Source organism: Leptinotarsa decemlineata, unplaced genomic scaffold, assembly GCF_025532065.1.
Source record: "Leptinotarsa decemlineata unplaced genomic scaffold, Ldec_3_MD MMD2_tig00000035_RagTag_RagTag, whole genome shotgun sequence".
In the NCBI taxonomy this organism is placed as follows: Eukaryota; Metazoa; Arthropoda; class Insecta; order Coleoptera; family Chrysomelidae; genus Leptinotarsa; species Leptinotarsa decemlineata.
The window spans coordinates 21,129,416-21,153,827 of record NW_027412540.1 but is presented as its reverse complement, the minus strand read 5'-3'; the positions used below and the strand labels follow the sequence as shown (position 1 = coordinate 21,153,827).

The following is a 24,412-nucleotide window of genomic DNA, read 5'->3' as shown; positions in this document are numbered from 1 at the left end:
ACCTTTTTTTTTTTCAAATCACAATATATTTTAGAAATTGCTGAGACATATTTTCCCCAATTATTTTAAGTGTGTTTTTGAATAATATTCAATTGATATTCTGAATCTATTTTTTAAGGTTAAATTTTTTGACAAGTACATTGCCCTCTTTATATACAATATAATGGTGAAAAATGTATTATTTTTTATGATTATTATGGTTTTTAGAAAGACGGATATCTCACAAAAATTTTCCATGCAATTATAACCACAAAATGTTCTCTAAATTAACTATGCACGAAAAATTCTTTATAACATATCATTTATAAAAAACTATTCAAGGAATTGTTCGTTCCTGGTCTAATTAAATTTCTAAATTGATGTTCAGAAATAATCAAATGGTATTTTACTAGATAATAGGTGATAACAATGTATGTTCTATGTTTTATCTTTTCTCGCAATGGTTTGTTCCTTGACACTCAAGCAAAATGTTTCTTTAGTTTATTATCTTCACAATTGAGACAATTTCCAGAATTGTGTCAATAACAAAAATAAATGATTCAAAAATTTATAGCAAGTACATTCAAGTTTTTTATCATCCCTGAAATTATGTTTGTGAGAATTTGTGTTTTTCAACTGTTTCTACCTTTTCTGAACCCAAACAAAAATCGCGAGTGAAATAAAGAACTGTATATTAAGTGTGAATAGGACTAACTGACTCTCTAGTAATGTTACCAAACTTGAAATATTTGGCTAAAAAATCGGATTTACTAGAAGCTTTTTGTATTTATTATTGCCTATCAGAAACGATGTAAGTATTTTATGGATACCTTTTTTTTAATAGACCTTATAGTTTGGCTCCGTCATCAGATTATTTTGATTACATTTCCGCAGTATTTTCAGGTACTGCGGAAATGTAATGTATTGCAATTTTGGTCGCCAAAATTATTAAAAACAATAAAACCTCGAAGTGTATGGAGTAATAAATTTTGGTAATGTTAAAAATATTGAGTAGAAAAAATACTATTCCATAGAAAGGTAGCATTGAATAATTGGACTTTCACCTGCTAAAAAAACTGAAAGTGAGTTGTACCACAGACTCAAAAACCTAAAGACTTTTTGGACCAAATTGTGAAAGAACTTTGAACATTTTATTAAATCAATGATAAAAATAAAATAAAAACAACAATAAAAATTAATTGGCGCTCCGGGGCGACTTCATTGATTCCAGTGGCACATTTGCTTTTTCAGCTACAGGAAAACCCGGAAAAACCTGCAGCACCACATCATCTGAAGATCTTGATCTAAGAATGTTTTAATTTATCTAAAATCATTTGCTTTGTCCCATATCATTTGTTTTATGACATCAGCTATAATTCATTTCTGATTGCACTGAATGTGCGGAAGTTATTATGACAACTGATAACAATTTCCGTCCCGATTTAAAAAAAAGCAGCTATAATAGCTGAACCTCACTCATTCATCATATTATGTTTTATCATATCTTTTTATTGTTTATTTCTTATTATGATGAATAAAGACCCGTTATGATTATTATCTGTAATTTCTTTTTTTGGATTACTGTGAATTTTAAAATATTTTGATAATTCAAAGATAAAAATATAAAACATTGGATAATCTTTCAGTATTTTTGTTTTGGCGACAGGTAGGTACGGAAACCCTATGACATCCGTGGAATTATTCATAAATAGTTCGAGAATTATCTCACAGGAAGAAGTCATATTGTGAACACCTCATCATCCTCATCAGAAGGCGAAATGAAAAATGACGCACCACAAGGTTCAATATTGGAGCCGATTCTTTTCTTGTTAAGCATAAACGATTTAACATGTTTCGATATAGAAGAGGAATTTAGCCTATTCGCCGATGATACCACCATATTATGGTGTCAAAAAACAATGTAATCTGCACGATATTATAGGCTCAGATATAAAAAAATGAAAAACTGGTGCGACTCCAAAATGAAATGTTTAATAATTTACCTGGTCAGTAAACAAATCATTATGTGGTAGAACCTTTTATATATGAAACTATATATATATATATATATATATATATATATATATATATTATATATATATATATATATATATATATATATATATACATATATATATAGTTTTATAAAAGGATTTGGAAAAGCTGAATACACTTATTTGAATTAATGAATCGATTCATTAATATAGTTTTATGGTGACTGAAGAACATTTGCAGCTTTGTCAATTAGACAAACGACACGAAAGGTCATTATAATCATCTTAGTTTCAAAAGTTCAAAGGGAAATTTATGTTAGATTACTATTTCCATTATGAAGTCACTGACCCATTACTTGATATAGATTTTCATGAGTTGATATTTGCGTTCATATTTGTCATTTTCAAGTACATCGAAGGTGCTCAAAAGTGCACCAATTTGAAGCAGAGTCTGAGAAATTTCAAACAGTGCATGTGTCATCGATATATTAAAACCTATGACGAAAATATAAATTCATATAATAGAGACAACAGTAAATTAAATATTTCGTTCGAGGAATTCTCTACAAATTATAATTACGTGGGTGTCGAATGAAAAACGGGCGAGGAGAATTCGAGAATGGCTGACTGGTTTCAAATAATTTTCAAGCACCTTCATTATGTCAAATCGGATAACTTAACAAATACCCGCATTAATCACGATCGTTTCTCATTTTAATACAACCACGTTATACCGATTTTTACGTATTTGCGTCCAGACATAAATCTCGAAATAATCTGCAAAGAGAGGCGTAAAATAAAACCAGTTCTAACCGACGCGACGATCTGGGTGTTATAAAGGAGAATTATACAACTCACCTGTTAAACTTATATATCTCTTCTAAATTGCTGAACAGATGTTGCAGATGCTGAGCAAGTGGGCAGTCTGAATCGGCTTTCCAAGGTTCCAAGTAACCCTTCGAAAAATACAAACACACGCTGTAGAAATAAGATAAGAAAAAGAAATGCTACAACACATTTTTATGTACTACTGACGAAGGCGTTTATTGCATTCGCAATTGATATGTGCTATGGGATATGAATTGTAAACACGTTCACGAGGGATCCTATATTTTATTTATTTTAAACACACCTAACAAGCAGAAAAACGGTAATTTAAATAGTACGTTTCAATTTTCTACAACCACCAGCATTTCGAGTTTCATAATGGTCTGAATGTCAAAGGGGTGACTTAAAATATGTTGATGAATTGTGAGATCATACAACACAAAATTCCTTTTCATTCCATCTGTTCTAATACAACAAAGTAGGGAAACTGATCGATTACTCACACCTTCGAACCAATCATAATTGACCAGACTCATAACTCACTGCCTCTAGGCCAATCGCAAATGAACAAACCTATTACTTCACAGTAGTGTTTCAATTAGTTTCAATCGCAAGTAAGCCTTGAAAATTTTCTACTTCAAATATATATATATATATATATATATATATATATATATATATATATATATATATATATATATATATATATCAAATATATATTCTCAAACGTCAAACTTAATTATTGAACTGCCATTTCGTTTTAAAATATATATTATGCGAATAAAATTGGATTAAATAATTTAGGAAACATTTGCTACATGAATAGCATTTTAAAAGTGTTGTTTATGACGAAAAATTTTAAGAACGAGGTTTTAATGATGAAAGAGAACGAGAATGTTTCCTACTTATTCACCAGAGTCAAACACCTGTTCATGCAGCTGCAGTTTCGTAGGAATATATCATCTTTCCTTCCGACCGATTTCCTGGAGTCTTTAAAGTCCACTAAAAACTCTTTAGGACAACAAGAGGATTGTTCTGAATTCTTGGAGTTCTGTTGAATACTCTTCGTGGGCAAAACAATAGCAGAATGAATGATTCCGTACAGTCTATCTCGTCTTGTGTTTGTAAATCTTTTGCTGGAGAAATCCTCACTTGTTTACTATGTAGTAAATGTTCAAGAGGTAGCAAAACGTATGGGAATTTCTGTAACTTCATCTAGCGTCTCCTGATATGACTAATAACCAGTCAATGCAAAGCTTATTGTTAAATCATCTGAAAATGGAATTTTTAACAGGTGATGATCGACTGTATTGCCAAACATGCGCTAAACTAACTGACTGTTATAAAGAAACAAGTATAACTGAGGCACCAGTCAATCTAATAATACCACTGATGATCTTCAAACAAGACTCAATCTCTGACGGAAGCACCAAACTCTTTCGAAGGTTCGAAATGGATGAACACTTCAATCTAGCAGACCACTATTATAATATTCATACAGTCATTGTTCACTGTGGTTCTGGCGTTGAATTTGATCATTATTACGCCTTGGTTAAAGACGAATCGGACTGGTTTAAGTTTAACGATAGTCGTGTCACGAAGTGTTCTGGCGATGTATTGAATTCATTGGAGCCTCTGGAGACACCTTACATTTTGTTTAATGAGAGAGAGGACAATGGCAGAGCACGATCTTCAGATGATGTGGTGCTGCAGGGTTTTCCGGGTTTTCCTGCAGCTGGAAAAGCAAATGCGCCACTGGAATCAATGAAGTCGTCCCGGAGCGCCAATTAATTTTTATTGTTATTTTTATATTGCCAATATTGAAAAAATTTTTAACTGTCATTATTTCATTATTCAAACTATTGAAGATGGAATTTGATGGCATTTCTCTCATTTGGGATATTCTTCACAAATTAATCTCATTTGAAAGTATTTTTCTTATGAGTCAAAGAGAAAGTATAATATTCTATTGCGAAAAATGATTTATTACTAACTCAACTGATTTACGATTTATGACAACTTTCATTCTCATGAGTGATGGCCACATTTCTTGATTGTTGAATAATAAACTATTATTTTGTAATCATAATTGGTTGCAAAAAATTAAGGGTTACCTATTGACAAAAAATATATATATACACAAACTACCTACTTCACTCTGCATTAATAGCAATGTCTGATTCAAATTAGGAGGAAGGTAACACTTCTCAACCAGTAAAAAAATAAGCCTTTGAAAAATTATTTCCACACAGAATGAAAAATGTTATTAAATGTTATTTACAAAAACCCAGGAATAACTATATAAAAATCATTCAAATAACATTTCATTGTGAGATTTTCAATGGACAGTTTACAAAACCGAAACACGTATTTCACTATACAATAGCGAAAGTCACTTGTTCTGGATTTTCATCAAGTATCGGCCAATTCCATCACATATCTATGAAAATGTACTTTCAGAACTGATGTTCGAAATGTATAAATTCCATTTAAGATGAAATCGCCAAAAATTATTTTGTTCCACTTCAATTTTTGCTGATTATTAAAATCGTTTGGTAACTTATCAGTAGAGTGATGTTATGTAAACAGTTATTTCACGAGTGTAAACTTCACGGATGTAGATAACTGTGCCAAATTTATTTTCCGGATTTGTTGGCCGTAGTTGCAAGTTTTTATGCCTAACGTTTCGTCAACTACTGCGGTAAACCTTATCAAAGACGATGAGGTAACGAACTATGTGTTCTAGTTGTCCTCCAGCAAATAGTTTATCTGCTAAGACAACTTGAGCACTTATGACATAGATAATGGGCCATATGATCGAAGAGAAATGAAAGCACCTGCTGTGATGACAGAGATTTTATTCATTTAGCTCATATGTACCGGCGTAGTAGACGAAACGTCATGCATACAAATTTGCAGAGTACGTCCAATAAACCTGAAAAATAACTTTGATAAGAGTTCTTTTGCGCTTGAGTGAAAGAGCAATCTTTGCCTTAGGATAATTATTGTCAAATGATAGGACTCACTAACCATTCAATATATTTATCTACTTCAAATGAAAGAATTCATTATTAATATTAATGACTTCGTCTCCCTTTATAAATCCGTCCAATATTCGGAAACATTCATCTTTCAGAATGTTGAATAATATATAATTATATTAAAAACTGCATAAGTGCAGATTTCCCACGAAATTATGCATTATTACGGCAAACGATGTTGTGAAATTAGGTTGATTTATATACGTGTTGACACTATTATGTGCGTGGGTGGGATATATTTTTTATCAAAGTAAGATAATTCGCGAGTCGTGGTTTATTTTTACTCTCCTAGATACATGAATCCGTAATAAATGTAATCGTGATGCCATTTTCTCGTTTCGACAAATTATGCATGAATTACAATCGCAAATTGAATGCATGCATAACTGAATAAACATTATTAAGGATCAGCTTCGGAAACAACTACTTTTGAGATTATTAAATGAGCAATTTCGTGCGCCCACTATTTCCCATTAAAAATATTTTCAGTAGTCTTGGCAGACACAAAAAATAAATGTTGTACCACCGCTGTTGACAAAAAATGTTGATGTTTAGAAATTATTTTTTCATTACGAATATTTCAAGGAAATTATCTCTAGCCTTCGGCTCTTGATTCATTTTAAATATTAAAATTTCACACTGTTATTTTTTCTGTAGTGATAGCGATTGGTGATTCCAAAACAATACCTATTCGGACTTGCTCTGATTCGAGTTAAAAGCTCTCAACTAATGTGGAAAAGGATCAGATATCAACAAATTTTCGAAAATACTGATTAAATGCTCTAATCCAGACTCAACTTAATTAGAGTCAACAGTTGGCGAATATATATATGGAAAAAATTCAGATACTTGACAATTGGATTTCAAAACTACTAAATAACCGGCGTAGTCAAAGTTCTAATTCAAATTATTTTTTCCTTAACTGAAAATTATTCTAAAACAATGAGTTAGAATTCCGATTTTCAAGAAAATTCAAAAATACTCAATGGGCGATCTAGTCGAAATTCCTATTTTCTAATATTACGAGTATACTTCCAGGCTGTGAGGTCATCTGGGTAAAGAAACCCAGATGGAGGGCAGATGGCCACTTCCTTTAGCACACCTTGTGAATCGTCTGAAATCAGCAAATCGGCTCCACACTTTTCATCCAAAATCGTTTCGAACACCTGTTGTTGTTCCTACCAACAGGCTTTTAAAATTCGAGAATAATATAATAATGAACGACCCTTAAGAGTTCTTCTATAAATGACGGAACCCGAATTTCTCATCATCTTGGCGTTGCTTTTGTTAGATTTATTTGCGCAGGTGATAAACATGTGCGCAGTTCTTGAACGAAATAAGGGCCGAAATAAATAAAAAAATCGCAAAACATTTTGAGGACAAGCTGTTCGACTGATAGCTACCTCATAACAAATATTAAATAACATTAACATCTAGACTAACGAATTGCACTAAATTGAGTGTTGGAAATGGCCTCCTTCGGCTTCAATACAACCGTCTAGCCGCCGCATCATTGAATTTAGCACTCTTCTGACAATACCATGAATAATAATCAAGGGTTGCCTTGGAAAACGATGGCAGCATTTGATAAACAACTTGACAGTTATCAACTTTATAAGCTTTTAATTTATAATTGTTATAAAAATTGTAAAACATGGTTCAATTTACCAACAGTGACATGGCAGATATGCATTTCTGTTAAGGAATGGCTCACGAAAACTCGAATGCTGTAAGACGCGTTTACCATGAAAAATTTCCTCAGTGTGTAGTGCCTAATAGAAGAACTTTTGTACGTCTCCATGCACGACTTTCTGAAACAGGCAGCTTTAAAAGATCGACGGTTGTCATTGGGAGGCCTGCAACGGTACGAACAGTTCAAATTGAAAAAGCTGTTTTAAATGAGATTGAAGTAAATCCTCATACCAGTACTCGGAAAATAGCTGAAGAACTGAATATTACCTAGTAGCTATACCTATTCCTATCACATGCAACGTGTGCAAGCTCTATTGCCCAGAGATTTGCCTGTAAGACTAGCTTTTTCTAATTTGTTACGCGGTAAAATGAGAAGAAATCCAGGTTTCCTGAGTCGAATATTGTTTACAGATGAAGCTTGTTTTTTTCGCAATTCAATTATTAACTTCCACAACAATCACATTTGGGCCGAAAACAATCCACACGCCTTGATAGAAAATAATTTTCAAGAACAGTTTTCTTTGAATATTTGGGTTGGAATTGTCGGTGACCATCTCATTGGGCCTCACTTCCTTCCACCTAGACTTAATGGGGAAGAATACCGAAGGTTCTTAGAATTGTTTAACCTGGACTTTTAGAAGAAATTCCAGTCATGGAAAGATTCCGTATGTGGTACATGCACGATGGTGCTCCACCACACTTCAGTGCAGTGACACGGCAATTTTTGGATGAAAATTACTATAATCGCTAGATTGGGAGAGCAAGCCCACACCCATGGCTACCTCGCTCGCCCGAAATGAATCCCTCAGATTATTTTCTCTGGGACACCTTAAAGCGTTGGTATACAAAACTGCTATTCAAAGTGAAGAGGATTTACGGAATAAAATCATTAAATCATGTGAATAATGAAAAATACGCCAGGTATTTTCAGAAGAGTGCGAAATTCAATGATGCGGCGGCTAGACGGTTGTATTGAAGACGAAGGAGGCCATTTCCAACACTTAATTTAGTGCAATTCGTTAGTCTAGATGATCATGTTATTTAATATTTGTTGTTATTGTTACTTAATTTGTAATGGAAAATTGTAAAAATAATAATATCCAATAGAAAAACATTTGATTCCCCATATTATTTCTTGTGAGGTCCAGTGATATGCAATTAGGTCGACTTTTTTTTTCTAAAAAACTAAGCAAGATACGAAGAAATTTCAAGGGACAAAAAAAGTTGTATTTCTAATTTCTTAATTCAGAGAAATAATAAAAATTGCACAAAAGTCAGTGGCGTACATTTTACAGTAAAAAATATTCGTTCAAATCCCGCTCGAGACGCCACTGGACTTAATAAATTTAATCACGTTCGGGCTAAATCAGCTCCTTAATGTTATAAATACCATTGCCAAATAACAACAAAATTAGGTGAAGGATATTTAAGATATTTACGAATAACTTTTTTTTAATTTTTATTTCAACACCCTGTATCTTGAGAACGAAGGATTTGCGAACCCATGTTTATAAGAACATTTCGTCTTAAAATTACCTAAAGAATCGTCTGTTAAATTTATGGTACATACTTAATTAACACCTTGTATGTCCACATGTGTGGCTATACTTATGTGGTGTACGCCGAAACAAAGTACATACTGTACAAAACAAGTTTTCGATAAAAACGCGTTTGAAGATAAGAGAAAGACAAAAGGCAACTCGGAACTCAGAAACAACCAAAGCAAAAAAAAATTGTGATTTGTGACTTTAGTTTACAAACAATTTTGTTATTCTCGAGAGAAATTTATTTTGTTTAAATAATTTATTATATTTTTTGAAATTTTGTTATTCTTAAGAATAGCTTCTCATTTTTTGATCACTAATTTTTCAGGGTTTTTGCCATTAAAGAGAACTCAATCAATGTTGAAGAATGTATTATATACTTTTTGAATCTTCGTTGAAATTTTTTCTGAATTATGATAATATATATGCATCAAAAAATTTATCCTGATTTTGAATTCAGATAGTCCGAAGCCGCTTTTCAATATAAAGTAGGTGGAACTAATGAAAAAAAAATCCTGTTGTAAATTGTACAGTACTTTTGAAATGACTTACTATATATTTTTTTCGGCGAATGTTTCTGAACATAAGATTACCAAAAAAATGTGTGAAAAAACTATCTGTAAGTCAAAAACTCACTTTTTGACACACTATGTACGTTTTTTCAGCGAAAACCACATATGTCTATTATAGTTAAGTTGCTAACTGACTCTTTTGTTCAAATTAGTTAAACAAAACACAAGTAGAATTGCAAGATGATGACATTCGTATCATGATATCAATCCTTATCCATGAGATGTTTGAATAGAGGCATTGTTTATTCAAATTTTAAAATTCAAATATATTTCATTCTGGGAGTTGGGAATTTTTCACTGTTAATTCCCTCAGTGGGTGACTCCGTTCGTATGCGTTGTTTCCCCGTTTTCGGCAACCAAGTGTTGTATATCTTGTCACTTGGCTGCACCGCGCTGATGAGGCCAATAGCCAGAAACATGTGTATGCGGTTTCCTCCCCTCCTTTTCTATATACATGCATGTTACTTTTGAAATTTCAACTGACCCTTCATTCAAACTGTATAATTAACTGCTGTAATCAGTAAATAGATTCATATCGATCTTCTTCAAAGTGAATTAAAGCTATTTTTGTTATCCTCCAATTAGAATCTTAAAGAGTGTCAGTGGATCAAAAGTGTGGACAAAGATGTCGGGATGAATGTAGTAAGTGGCATTTGTTATTGAAATCCTAGTGAACGGAGATAGTTACCAACGAATATCCTCGTTATTTTTATCAACTGTTCACATTGCCATACTGTTGCTCTCATTATTCACGAATGGAATAAAATTCATAGTAAATTAAAATAACCGTTTTTGTATATTTATACAAGTGAATTATGTCGCTCTTCTACGAACTCTTTCGTAAGAAGTGATTCGTTCATTTTCATTCGAAAATGACTTCGAAATGAACAGGAAACCAATCTTTGATAAGAAAATACAGTGAATCCACATCAAGAAGAGACGTTGCGTAAAAGCTTAAAACACAACCGCTTCGGCGGTAAAAAACGACATTTGAAAAAACGAGACCGTCCTGACATGGACTTGGGGCATCAAGAGGAGATCGAACTCTCGGATTCTTCGAGGTATGACTCACTGCGAGTTTTGCGATCAGTCAAGGTCGACGAATACAGGTGGAATGTTTGTAGTCATCATCATCATCAACAAAACCATCGAAGAAGCGGTGTACCTGTAACGTTGTTACTTCCGGTTTTTCATATTCTATTGCCGTAGTCGAGAATCGAAGGCTCAATGGAGATGCGTTTGGAGATAAAGTATTAGTCATTGTCATACGTGAGCGTGTTTCCTCGATGACGGTACTTTCGAAGCGGCTCTTTTAGGAACCCCTCTCTAGGGGCTGTGAGTAATATAACTTCTGGAAATTCTGGACTGAAGAATCGATAAATAACCAGTTGCACTGAGTCATTCCACCAGGTCAATTTGGGTCCCAGCTAGTGTAGTTCACAAGTTGAAATTCGTGTTAAACAGACATAAAGCTTCAGAAAATATGAACGGTAGCTCATGGGAATCAGAATGACGTCTAGAAAAATGCCTTCTAATGAGATTACGACACACAATACTTTTTTTGTTAATCATTATCAGAAATAAAAATGAAAGATTGTGAAAGACGAGGGAATTAACAGTGAAAATTTCCCAACTCCCCGAAAAAAATCTCATATTTTGATGATTTCTTGCATTAAGCATTACAATAGGCAATTTAGGAGCTTCTTGACGAATGCCTCAATATATACAGACTTAAGTAAGGCATTTGATCTGGTAGATCACAAAATTCTCCTTACGGAGCTTGAAATGTACGGAATCAGGGAAATAACCCACAAATGGTTTGTAAGTTACTTAGTTACTCAGTATTACATAGTTACTTACTATTACATAGAAGTTAGCATAAATAAATCAGAATCTAAAAATTGTTCCCTCGGGGTTCCTCAGGGTTCTATATCAGGCCCACTCTTATATATAATACATGTAAATCATTTTTATAGTGATCCGTTCGTTATGTATGCTGATGACACATCTTTTTTGATAACTCAGGAAAATATTAAAGCCACAGTTAATAAAGCATCTGATGAAATAAAAGGAACCTAAAAGTGGTTCTCAGACAATGGTCTCTTGTTAATTGAAAGAAAAACTGTGCTTTTACGTTTTAATCATGCAAGAAGCACTCCAGATTCAACAACAAGAGGAGACAAAATTTTTGGGTTTGAAGATAACAGAAAATCTCAAATGGAACAAGCATATTGATACGATTTGTAAAAAGATATCCCCTTAATATCTTATTGTATCCAACAACTACGCTGGAATGTAAATAGATCACTCTTATTAATGTACTACCATGCATACTTTCATTGTAACATTTCCTATGGTATTATAGCTTGGGGAGCATCTAGGTTTATAGCAGGAGTTACTAGAAGGACAAGTTGCAAACTTATCTTCCAAAATCTCAGAATATTGACTGTTACAAGTATATACATTAATGAGATATTAAAATATGTAAAATCGCACCTAACCAGTTTTCCTACTCTTAATTGTAATAAAAACCATAAATTCCCCACAGTTGGAAGTGCCATCACACAGATTAGCTGTATCTGAATCATGTCCCAGACTTATAGACATCAAATTGTACAATAAACTTCCAAGTACAACAAAAAATCTGGCTCTAAAACAGTTTAACCATCAAATCAAAGAGTTGCTCCTGGATAAATCCTATTATAATCTTGAAGAATATATGGATGATAACTTATGACCCTGTACATGTGTAACATTCTAGGAAGATTTTAGTAACAATGCTGTTACATAAATAACATTATTTTTGGTTATGACTATTACATAGTATGTACATGCTAGGCACTCCTCAAATATTATTATTCCACAAGATCTCAGTAGAGCTGCATCATACTGTGGTTCAATAGTTTTCACACTCAATAAAATGAAAGTGAATTTACAGACCATTTCTGATTCATGTTCAACGAAATCAAGAATTCCTCAGTTGACAAACATGTTCAGATGAGCACACCTTTGGGGACACGAACAACAATCAGGATGCATAATTTCCCGTTCACTTTTTCATCAACGTGTTTGTTTTTCAATTAACATCATAATGATAATCATCAACGATTCGGGGTTAACGGAGGGCATTAACATGGTAGTTAACGAGCCAGTTTGGCGTTTGAATTACAAAACTACATTGATCCATCACTTTTGTCGCTGACACTATAGTTCGACTTTTCAATTAAGGTAAATGCTTTATCGCTGGTGTTTACCAATGGCGAACGCTGTATATTCACTCGTTGATTATGTAAACGGTTAAACGTCGTCAATTAATTCAGCTGATTAGAGCCAGAGACGGAGCGGGATGACGAGCTAAAGTAGGTGTAGTCTCGGCGAAAAGTATTGTTTTATTATGATTACTTTCTGATATTGAATCAGTACGATAATCGGCTGATCGATAATCCTATTTTAGAAAAAAGAACAGAGACAATTGCAGGCTTTTTCGGAAAAAAACAATGTGGAAGTGGAATTCAGGCCACATGCCAGGTTATCTCTCTGTATCTGTAGAGTAGGGAGGGTGAGTGTAAGCCCACAGAATTCATACCACATGTGACTCAACGTACATCCTCCCGAGAAGTTGTCCTCCTAGGTCATCGTCCATCCTGCCCTTTCCAAGAAGGTGCAGGCACTCGCATAGGACATGCCTGACAGTCTCATCTTCCGTTTCACACATCCTACATAGAGGTGTGTCCACTAGCCCCATATTATGGAGGTGTTTCCTTAGTTGACATTGGCCAGTCGGAAATCCTACTGTTAATCTAGATATTTCTTCGGCGCCAGCTTCCCAGGATCACCCAGACCCTGGACCAGACCCCTGACAAGATTGCATCCTTTGATTCCATCCCATCTCTTTAGGGATTGAGCATGGGTGTGCCGTTTGGCTAGTTCCGCAATTGTCATCATGCCGTAGGTGCCACTGGGTCCTAAAATTCTTAGTCCAGCCGCTTCCTTGGCTAAAGAGTCGGCAATTCGATTATCTTCACTCGTGTTGTGCCCTTTAACCCACCTCAAGATAATTTTATTATATACCGAGGCTTTGGCTAAATCTTGGTGGCACTCTAGTACTAGACTTGAGGTAACACGTTGTCTGTTCAAGGCTGATAGGGCTTGTCTGCTATTAGTGCAGATTGTTATATTTTGCCAGATATTCCTTTCTTGGTTATTTCTTTTGTGGCAACTGAGATACCAGCCAGTTCTGTTTAGACCATCCTGGTATTTTTCCCATTCCCCACTCAATCCTTAGTGGAGTACCCCCTACATCCTGAGCCTTCTTTGGTTTTTGAGCCGTCTGTATATATACATGCGTATTGCATTTGTAGCATCTAACTCGGTGTTATGTTTTACTTATATTTTGTAGGGTTTATTAAACACAAACCTGGGTTCAATTGCATCACTGGTTGCCTGCAGCGCCAGGTTATGTTATGTCTTTTTAATGCAAAATACAAAATGGACAAGATAAAGAAATATAGAGTTTACAAGCTCAAGTGTCCGGAGTGTAATAGTGTTTATGTGGTACAATGTGGCCGAAATTTTTCAAAATGGTATGATGAACATGAAAGGTCCTTCAGACTAGAAAAAATTGATTCGACGTTTTCAAACCATTCCTTGGCATGCAAGGGTTAGAAACTCAATTATTTGAAATTCTTGGAAATTCATAAAAATAAGCATTGCAGATGTAACCTACTGAAATACCATATGTCACAAGTAACCAAAACTCAGATAATAGTCATTAAGGACCATCTGTTATTACCGACAGTGACTGTATAGGTATATGAGAGGTATTATAGTTTATTATACGGTCTATTATATACTGTCTATACTGTAATACTGTAACTAAATGTCTGGGAAACTCATGCGCAACTCTAGAGTCCTCAATGGGTGTCCCTGACGTGTTTGGTTACATTTTTGGAAAGACATACAACTGTAGACTCATGTAAATAATTTCGTATATTACTTTTGTTTATTTGATGTTGAAACAATAAATTTATTATTGTATTCGTTTGAGAATCTTCTTGTAGTACGAAACTGCAGTAACGTTAGTAACAAACACAAACTGGTATAAAAACATAAGAAGTTTTAATTCTCATCTTTCTTGCATTTACAACGTAGTAACGGCTACATCCATCAATTTATTAAAAGTTCCATCTTCTCTAGGTTAGGTTAGGTACAAAGTGAGTGTGTCTATTTGACCGCAACCCGCAAGGGTTTACTATGGCTCACACCTATTCACACTCGACCAAATAAACCTGTTTGAGTCCCCAGCGGGGCAGGCACAAAGTATGTGATCTGCTGTTTCATCATTTTCCAAAGAGAGGCGACATACACTGTTTTCCTACAGTCCGAGTCTCTGCATATGATGATTCAAATGACAGTGACCCGTAAGAAGGCTTGTTGGACACCGTAGATCATCCCTCCTGTAGTCCAACAACTATTTGGTATCAAGGTATGAAGGGTCTTATTGCCTTCCAGACATTGATTTTCTGGAGATTCAACTCAAAACGCTTATTTTGGACAAGAAAATCTCCAGGAAATCAATCAATTTGTTCCGAAATATCTATTTTATTTTGATGTTTTGTGATTTGATATTATTGAATATTAAGTTCTTGTCACAATACTGTACCATATTGAGTAATTTTCGGTTTTAACAAAAAATAAAAATAACTGCACCAAAAACTTTGAAAAATCATTTACTTCTCGAAAAAAATTGACCGTGGTTAACACCATAGTTGTGTAATTTGTAATATTACAGGCTTTTAAAATGAACTGTCATATACATGATGCTGTCTATTTATCGTTTTAACAAAATTTTTTTCATAGTCCCCATTTAAAAAAATGGGTAAAAAATGAAACTTCACTCAGATGGCCATGAGTTTAAATCTAGATGTATTTTTCAATGCTGAACAACTTTTTTTAAATAACATTTCCCGAAATTTTTCAAAATAAGAGTTCTTTATCCTGTCACAAAATCAAATATTTGAAGGCACCTCGTATATTACGTATGTTGTCCTGTATTTTGTTGGTGCATGTTTAGTTTTAGGGAATGCACAAACTTTTATCAAGAATAACTTTTTGTCGAAAAACCCTTCATAAATAAGTTTCCCATACGATTTTCTGAAGATTCAACTCAAAACACTTATTTTGGATAAGAAAATCTCCAGGAAATCAATGAATTTGTTCCGAAATATCTATTTTATTTTGATGTTTTGTGATTTGATATTAATGAATATTAAGTTCTTGTCACAATACTGTACATACTGTACCATTTTGAGTAATTTTCGGTTTTAACAAAAAATAAACATAACTTTGCACCAAAAACTTTGAAAAATCATTAACTTCTCAAAAAAATTGACCGTGGTTAACACCATAGTTGTGTAATTTGTAATATTACAGGCTTTCAAAATGAACTGTCGTATACATAATGCTGTCTATTCATCGTTTTAACAAATTTTTTTCGTAGTCCCCATTTTAAAAAATGGGTAAAAAATTAAACTTCACTCAGATGGCCATGAGTTCAAATCTAGATGTATTTTTCAATGCTGAACCATTTTTTTAAGTAACATGTCCCGAGATTTTTCAAAATAAGAGTACTTTGTCACCTGTCACAAAATCAAATCTTTGAAGGCTCCTCGTATATTACATATGTTGTCCTGTATTTTGTTGGTGCATGTTTAATTTATCAAGAATAACTTTTTGTCGAAAAACCCTTCATATGGTGCATACTTTGGGGATGACACTGTATATCTGAATGCCAGTTATCCCATCTATCATCTCACTTTTTTATTCAACTTACTTAGCTTTAGGTTACAACGAGTGACACCGATTCGTTTGTAATCTTTTGAGTCCTCGACTGTACCGAACTGTATTCATTCCACTCCGCGGTCAAAAAGTAATGGTCGTAAAATTATTTTCTAAGGCAGGAAGTTTACTTATTAGGCAGCACGTGCGAGCCGTGTAGAATACTTATTGGATATATCGCCTTTTGTTTCATGTTTCAACGCTCATAAACTGATTCGGTTACACCATTTTCTTTGACGGTTTCCTTCGAGTGCCATAACTTTTCCGACATGTTGATCGTAGAGATACATCAAACAGAACGATGTCACGGGCCGAACGGGAATAATAAACATCCTGAAAAAGGGAAACAGGCCACGCATATTCTCGAAATGAAAAACTCCCATGAAAACCACTTAGCATCATATGTTGTACTTCATTATTCTAATAAGGAATACCAACAAATAAATTTCTTGCAAGTTTGTAAACAATATGTCGATTGAAACTTAATTCCTAATTTCTTATACAGGGCTATTCAAATTCGTGTCTATACATAGGGATCTCGTAAACGATAAGAGATAGTGTCGGTTAAATTGTGGGAAAGTTGTATATTTTAGAGACCTATTCAATGATGATATACAGATATACAGAGATATACAGGAAAAACCAAAAAATCCCAAATTATTTTTTTGACTATTTCTCCTTTATTCGCAGACATATTGAAAATCTGTCCACATTTTGCTATTTATATTTAGGTACCTATTCATTCTTTTTCCATTGCTCTGAGCGTTTTCTACAATGAACTTCGAATAAGAAAACCTTTAATGACTATCTGAAACATATCTACAACAAAAATTATATGTGGTTTGGTGAGCAGAAAAAAAAATGGTAACAATAATAACATCCGAAACAAACACTAAAATTATAATGAAAATTGAAATGAAGTGAGTAATTTATACACACAAAAATTAATTGTGCAATAAATATTCGAATTGGAGTCCTTCCATTACGAGACAAATAATGGGGCAATAAGATGGTTTGCAAGATTACCAGATCTTACTATGTTGGACTATTTTTTATGGGTGACATTGAAAAATGGGATTTACGCTGGCAGAGAGATAGAAAATGTGGCAGACTCGAGATTGAGGATTTTGAATGATTTCGCAACAATGCAGCAAATAAGTGTATTAAGGGCAATAAATAATATGAAAAACCGAGTTTCAAAATGTCTCAAAATGGAAGGACTCCAATTCGAACATTTATTGCGCCAATAATTTTTTTGGGTACCTATATAAATTACTTCATTTCAATTTTCATCACAATTATAGTGTTCGTTTCGTATGTTATTATTGCTATCATTTCTTTTTCTGTTTATTAATCATAAAAAGTTTTCTTATTCGAAGTTCATTGTAGAAAACGCTCAGAGCAATGGATAAAATATGAATAGGTACCTAAAAATGAAAAAAAAACTCTCGAAAACTCTACGATACATAGGGAGACGTGAAAGTTGCTATTATGTTTTTCAACTCAGTCAACCAATTTCCAGGGCCGTAATTTGAAAGAGAATAATTCACACAATTATAATCGAATATTACCGAAATATCTCGAAATATTAAATTTAATTTAATTTCTCAGTATAAAGTGAACGTCTACGATCCAAAAACTATAACAAAAAATACAGGTCTAAATTTAAAAATTCATAGATGGGGTGGCCCAAGTCAGATGATACCCTGTATAAAAGATTCATGGATATATTCTGAGAGCCCTCATCAAGTGCCAATAGCAAGATGTGGACAGATTTTCAATATGTCTGCGAATAAAGAAAATATGGGTAAAACAATAATTTGGGATTTTTTGGTTTTTCCTGTATATCTCCAGAACCAAAAGAGCTATATTCGATTTCTTTACATCATTGAATAGGTCTCTAAAATACACAACTTTGCCATAATTAAACTGACACTCTATCTCTTATCGTTTACGTGATCCTCATGTGCAGAAACGAATTTGAATAGCCCTGTAGAAAAATTTCAGACTTCCAATTTTTCGTGATAGCTGTAGTTTGGAACAGTATTTTCCCTTTGACCGTTTCCGGTATACGCTATGTGTTCAGAAAATAAGACCAGTCTAAACTTACCTAGACTATATAGTTTCATGGACTGTTAGGAATCACACGTTAAAAGGTAAGACCTCGTTAGTCCTTAGCTCGCACAAGTTTCTCAACTTCTAAGAGTTGTCGTTCGTATGGGGGCGACAGCTGATTAACGGAAAAACAGATTTTAAACAGATTTTTTTTTAAAACAGACTGACACCTGTTAGAAAACAACTACTCCCCTGGCTAATAGCTTATAGGAATTGGGAAAAAATCGGATATGCGGTTGGTTACCTCGTTCTCGGGCAGGTGGGACGATGACAAACTTATTGTCGGTCGTTCGCTCATGCCTAGTTCGAGGAATGATACTATGAAAGGAATTCGATTTTAAAATATCGGAAATCATCGACATTAGATTGATGATAGACACTACCTTACACTGACGAATGGCCAAACAACCCGAAACCGGTCTGCAAGTGTGTTCCAATAACTGAAAATCCATTCCGGCACTAGTATCGCCAAGCATATGCAGGAATAACTTCAGTGAAGTATCCTGCACTGACATCTGTCGGACATAATTCAATGCTCTTCATGGTATTAGCCAGGGGTGTAGATGTTTTCTGATAGGTGTCAGTCCATTAACCAACAGTGTAGCTAGGTTGAGACTGGCCTGAACAAATTGGAAATTTGGTTCAAGATATTACTCCTTATTGACCGTACAACCAAGTGTCTAGAACTCCTGATACGCCACGGTAATCGATGAAAACAGAGAGCAAAACCTTGACATTTGATCGAACTTAGTTTTTTTTTGTCTTGGCTCACCAGCTCTTCCATTGGGACGATTGGACTTTGGTTTCGATATCATAACCATATACCTATATCTTTGATAATCGAGGATTGAGATATCTGTTGATGGCATAGATGGCTACTTCGTAAGAGGTGATGTCACCACCCTCACTTAAAACAAAACAAACTTTATTTTTATTGTCACTTTCACTAAAACTCGACGACATTTTTAGATTATTAGTAATCCCTTCAAGATTGTCAAATATTCATGGTATTCTGTTACGTGTTGAATTCCTCTTGTGTAAAGTATTCATTTTGAGGTTTTACCGTCTTGTTGGAGGAAAGCGGGCGTTATTTAATGGTACCGTCTGACCAACCTCGGCTTTGAAAAAATATTAGTACCAGCCCAGGAAATACACCAAGCCGCTATTTTGTCATCACAGTTCTGAACCTCTTCAGGTTGCTAATGATGATGTTAATGATAACACAACTAACTAATTTGGGGTTTATCCATGGAGAAAATGTCAATACTGAAAAACATAGTGTGGCATGACTTATGACTGATTTATCATGAAATCTCTTTTGAAAAAGTTCCTATCAATGAAAGCGCCCATTGCTTGAAAATATTTCCATTGAAGAACATTGAAAGGGGGTAGGACCAAAAATATTTGTAACTTCGCTGGAGAGTTTAAGTTTCCTTGTTACCCCTTTTACCAAATGCAAATAAAATCGTTTCTAGATCAAAAGTGTGAATCAGATTTGAAAATATGGTTCCAAGTGTCAGTTCTCTACAATTGGTTTATCGAGCATCTAGCAATTAAATCTACTTTTCCACTGACTTTGATAGGCAGCTGAGTCAAATACCTGATGACCTTTTTCTTTTTCATCTCACAAGTCAACGGTGTTCACATCACTATAAAGTTAATCGATGCTCAAAGAAAATGCAACTTCAGACCTGCATTGTCAAGTATTTTTTCAAGACTGAGGTGTCGAGTCAGCAGATCAAATAAATTGAAACACTAATGGACCATCACATACGAAATACCTCTTATCTTAAACATAATTTTGGAACTCAACTCAGTTATCTGGAATCCATTACCATTAGTTTTCATTATTGGCGGGTCTCACGCCACCGTTCATTACCGATATGTGTGGTCCGGCCGTAAATGTCGCCTCCCTTATCGTTTCCCCAGAAAAATACTCGTTTATCATATTCTCATATAAACAACACTGTAATAATGAACCAGAGAAGAGATAATGGTTGTTACCGTTCAATGAGTTTATCCTTGAAAATTTATATTAAAACCATAACAAAGAATAGTCCATATTAATACGGGAAAATTCTTTATATACAGGTATTTGAATTAGCCAGTTGATGAACCTTTTTTTCAACACTTCCTTTTGGACCATTTATTCCTTAAAAACTCGGTTTGGTCAAGCTTTGACAGTCTCCTAACGAACGCGCATCTTACGAGAGGTCCTAAGCTGAGTGAATACTAATACTTCAAGCATCTTAAAAATTAGTCTGACATAAAGCTTTTCAAGTTTCTAATAACTCTCATTTTGTTATCAAGTGACGAACTTGTGATGCACTGTTTGGAACCTTTGTTATAGTAATGATCATTATTTGGAGATTTTCCCAACACCAAACCATTATTTTAACACCTCGACACGTGTTTCGATTACTAAGTGATCATCTTCAAGAGGAAGATCAAACTGTTTGATCTTTTGATCTTGCCATATTACATAATTTGTGGTGGGACATACCAGTTTCTTCTTCCTGAGCCCATGTTTCATGTTTGGCGGGTTGGCTGTCCTTTTTCATCTTTCACTGCCTGAACCACTGTGCATGCTGTTTTTAGCGAGTGCATTGACTTGGGATGTGGGGGTTGAGCAAACCGGTCATCGGATGCCTGCTTCCACGTAGCCCCGCTGGATACGGGAATGACAGAATCACGTGTGGTTATGTTATGCCCTAACTGAATGGCATCCCAACGATGGCTTAATCCTAAAGTGTGTATATCTGTTACGAGAGGATGAATGACACTGAGCCTATCAGCTGTCTCTACTGAACCTTCGAGATACCGAGCGCCCTCGCGTCGTAGCATCGCCTTGTCACGGTAATGCGGGGCTCTGTCGTGATTGACCTTCTGTTCCTAGCTACTCGTGGGACTTTTATGGACAGAGTAAACTTTAAAATTCTTTCTGATGCTGAGTCTACAGAGAAGATGGATGTCGAGCTTACGACTCCAACTGATCTCCCTCTGAATTTAGATCAGGAGCGAGTCTACAGAGGAGATGGATGTCGAGTTTACGACTCCAACTGACTTTCCTGGAAATTTAGATCAGGAGCGAATCTACAGAGAAGATGGATGTCGAGTAAACGACTCCAACTGACCTCCCTGTACATTTAGTTCGGTAGCGAGAGCTTCACAACTCTCCAACTCCTGATCCAATAACTGAACCTAAAAAAAAGTTTTGGTGGTGCAGCCAGGAAATGACTAGAGTCGTCTCCTCAAGAGTGGGGTACCTTATAAAACCGTCATAGTTTTTTCAACAGTCATAGAAAACTACACATTCTCAACTACATTATTTATCTTCAAAGTAAGAGCTTTGTTGAAATGGCGTAGGTCTTGCGGCTCTGCGATCTTGGGCAAACATTAGGTGAGTTCAGATTACACAGAGTTGTGAAAGAGCTCCATTTTTCATAATCATAATAAACTGTATAATGAAAAATGTGAAAAAACAGATGGTATAGAGACACTAATTGATAATTTACTAATTACTCAAAAATTTGTAGTCAGTTACAATAGGACAACACTACTGATTCACCCAGTTGTTGAAGAAGTAGCAGATATCACAAGCAAAAGAGTTAAATGTGCAAATTATTGAGGAATAAGCAAGGAGAATGAGAAAAAGGCAAAAACTCAATGCAAAGAAACTGATATCAAACGATTTCTACATACGAAGACATGAGAACTGGTTCACTCAACAGCAAAGTATACAAAAGAGAAACTCAAGAAATAAAACGAGAAAACTCACAAGGCAATTTTGCCTGAACATTGAGAAAGTAGGTAAAGTGAAAAGTAAAAGCCTGGAAGAAGATTCTCAAAAGGATTCGTCATTCATTGTTTCTTGGCTAATTTCCTGGACTATGGAACCGAAAGCTAATACATACTCGTTCCCAAACTGTTGAATATTCCTATTCTAGGAGTGAACACTTCATGTTCATACGGTTTTAATTTGCACATTCAACTTGGTCAGTACCCATTACGAGTTGATTACTTTTAAAAGGTAAGTACGCCCACAATACAATGCAAATGATACGAGACTTCGATCTTCATTAAAGTCGCTTCGCTAAACCAATACCAAGAAATGTACCGGGTGACCCATGTTGTATTGCTAGCACGATTTTCATTCTATTACTAGCTCACCCGGCAAAAGTTTTCTTGCCACATAAATTATTTCTATCAGAACAATAACACTTAAAAATAATAATAATCTGTTAATGCTACAGTGTGTACAGTATTTTTTGTTTATCTAACACAAACAAACTGGATGGTTTGCCCACTCGAGAGTATGCCACGTATAATTGCCCGTGTAAAAACATGGTGTGGTCAAATCCCAGCCACAAACGGACATTGTTTGGCCTTGGGACTCATTAATGGCCATTGCGAATGCCGATCTAATTGGAAATTGCACACGTTTAAAATGAATTGGCACATCTGTAGGTAGGTATAATTGGTATTCGTAGTATTGATATATTTCCACCTCGGAGCTTTCCATTCAAAATGCTGTCTTCTACATCGATTTCCATTAATCTGTTAGCGACTACTGGCGTGCCGTTGTACAGCCGTGGTGCATTCAAATTACGGAGGGATTCAACCTTCAGTTGTAAATTATGCGGGACATGCCTGGCAAATCCAATGAGTTCAAAAACTCTGTTGAAGAATCCGCAGCTTCGGTGGCATCGCAAACTGTACCTACGCTTGATGGATAAACAATAATAATGACCGAAAACGGTGCACGCAGTGAGAAAAAGCTCATTGTGTGAGAGAGACAGAAGACTGGTTTCGTTCTCACCCCTACTCCCTGCTGTTTACTGAGTGACACCTGGCGGGAATAACTAATCTACGATCAGGGTTGGAAATGATTATATTACTAAACTGGCTATTAAAAACTAGGGGTTGGTGATAGAAGAGATTAGATTGATTTATTCCTAGATATAAATACGTTTTCAAATGGTAATACTATTATTGATACTTTGATAACTGAAACAGTTTCCTTATCACTTTCATAAAAACAGAAGAAACATCAAACTGGGTTAATATGGGCGTTGACGATGTATACAATATAATAGAGAAAACAACGAAAATGGTAAAACAATTGAATGGAGAATACCTTTTTAATCGATTAACGAATATTCTAAAATATATTCAAATATAATTCAAACAGCTTGTTTTCAAAATCGTGTTTTTGATAACTCAATCACGGCTGGACCAATTTCAATATTTTTGATTCATTGGATTTGTCTCCAACCGGAATAGCAGATCAACTCTCAAACCATTTGAAAAATAAGGAAAGTAAGTTGAAAATTTAACATATCAAAACTCATTAATACAGTTTAGTGTATGATTTTCATTATAAAGGGTTTTACAAAAACCGGGACACGTGTTTCGCTATACAATGGCTTTCTCAAGCGGTTTTGTAGAAAACTTTATAGTGAAAATCACACGTGTCGAGGTGTTAAAAATAACGATTTAGTGTTGGGAAAAAACTCCAGTAATATTCATTACTACACCAATGGTTCCAAACAGTGCATCATAAATGTCATAATAAAAGCAAAGCCAACAATATCCATAACAATTTTAGGATATTGCGAGCCAATACAATACCGATGAAGAGGAAATCACACGGGAGGAGCGCCGTATTCAGTGTCGCCAGGTTTACTGTTTTTGCAGTAGATCCCCTGATTCATATTTTGAGCTACTACTCCACAATTTATCAATTGAAATCTACTGATGACTTAGTTTAATTTCTATATTAATTATGAATTGACTATAATTAGTAGAAA

General features: G+C 34.7%; 1 protein-coding gene across 7 annotated transcripts in view; it reads right to left on the bottom strand.

Moving 5' to 3' along the window:
• GEFmeso (Guanine nucleotide exchange factor in mesoderm) overlaps positions 1–24,412 on the bottom strand; it is a 294,400-nt gene that overhangs the window by 10,095 nt on the left and 259,893 nt on the right. For all 7 annotated transcript variants that reach the window (XM_074172011.1, XM_074172014.1, XM_074172012.1 and 4 more), the window contains exon 5: positions 2,832–2,929. In XM_074172011.1, coding sequence (XP_074028112.1) covers positions 2,832–2,929 — 98 coding nt within the window. The remainder of the gene's footprint in view (positions 1–2,831; positions 2,930–24,412) is intronic.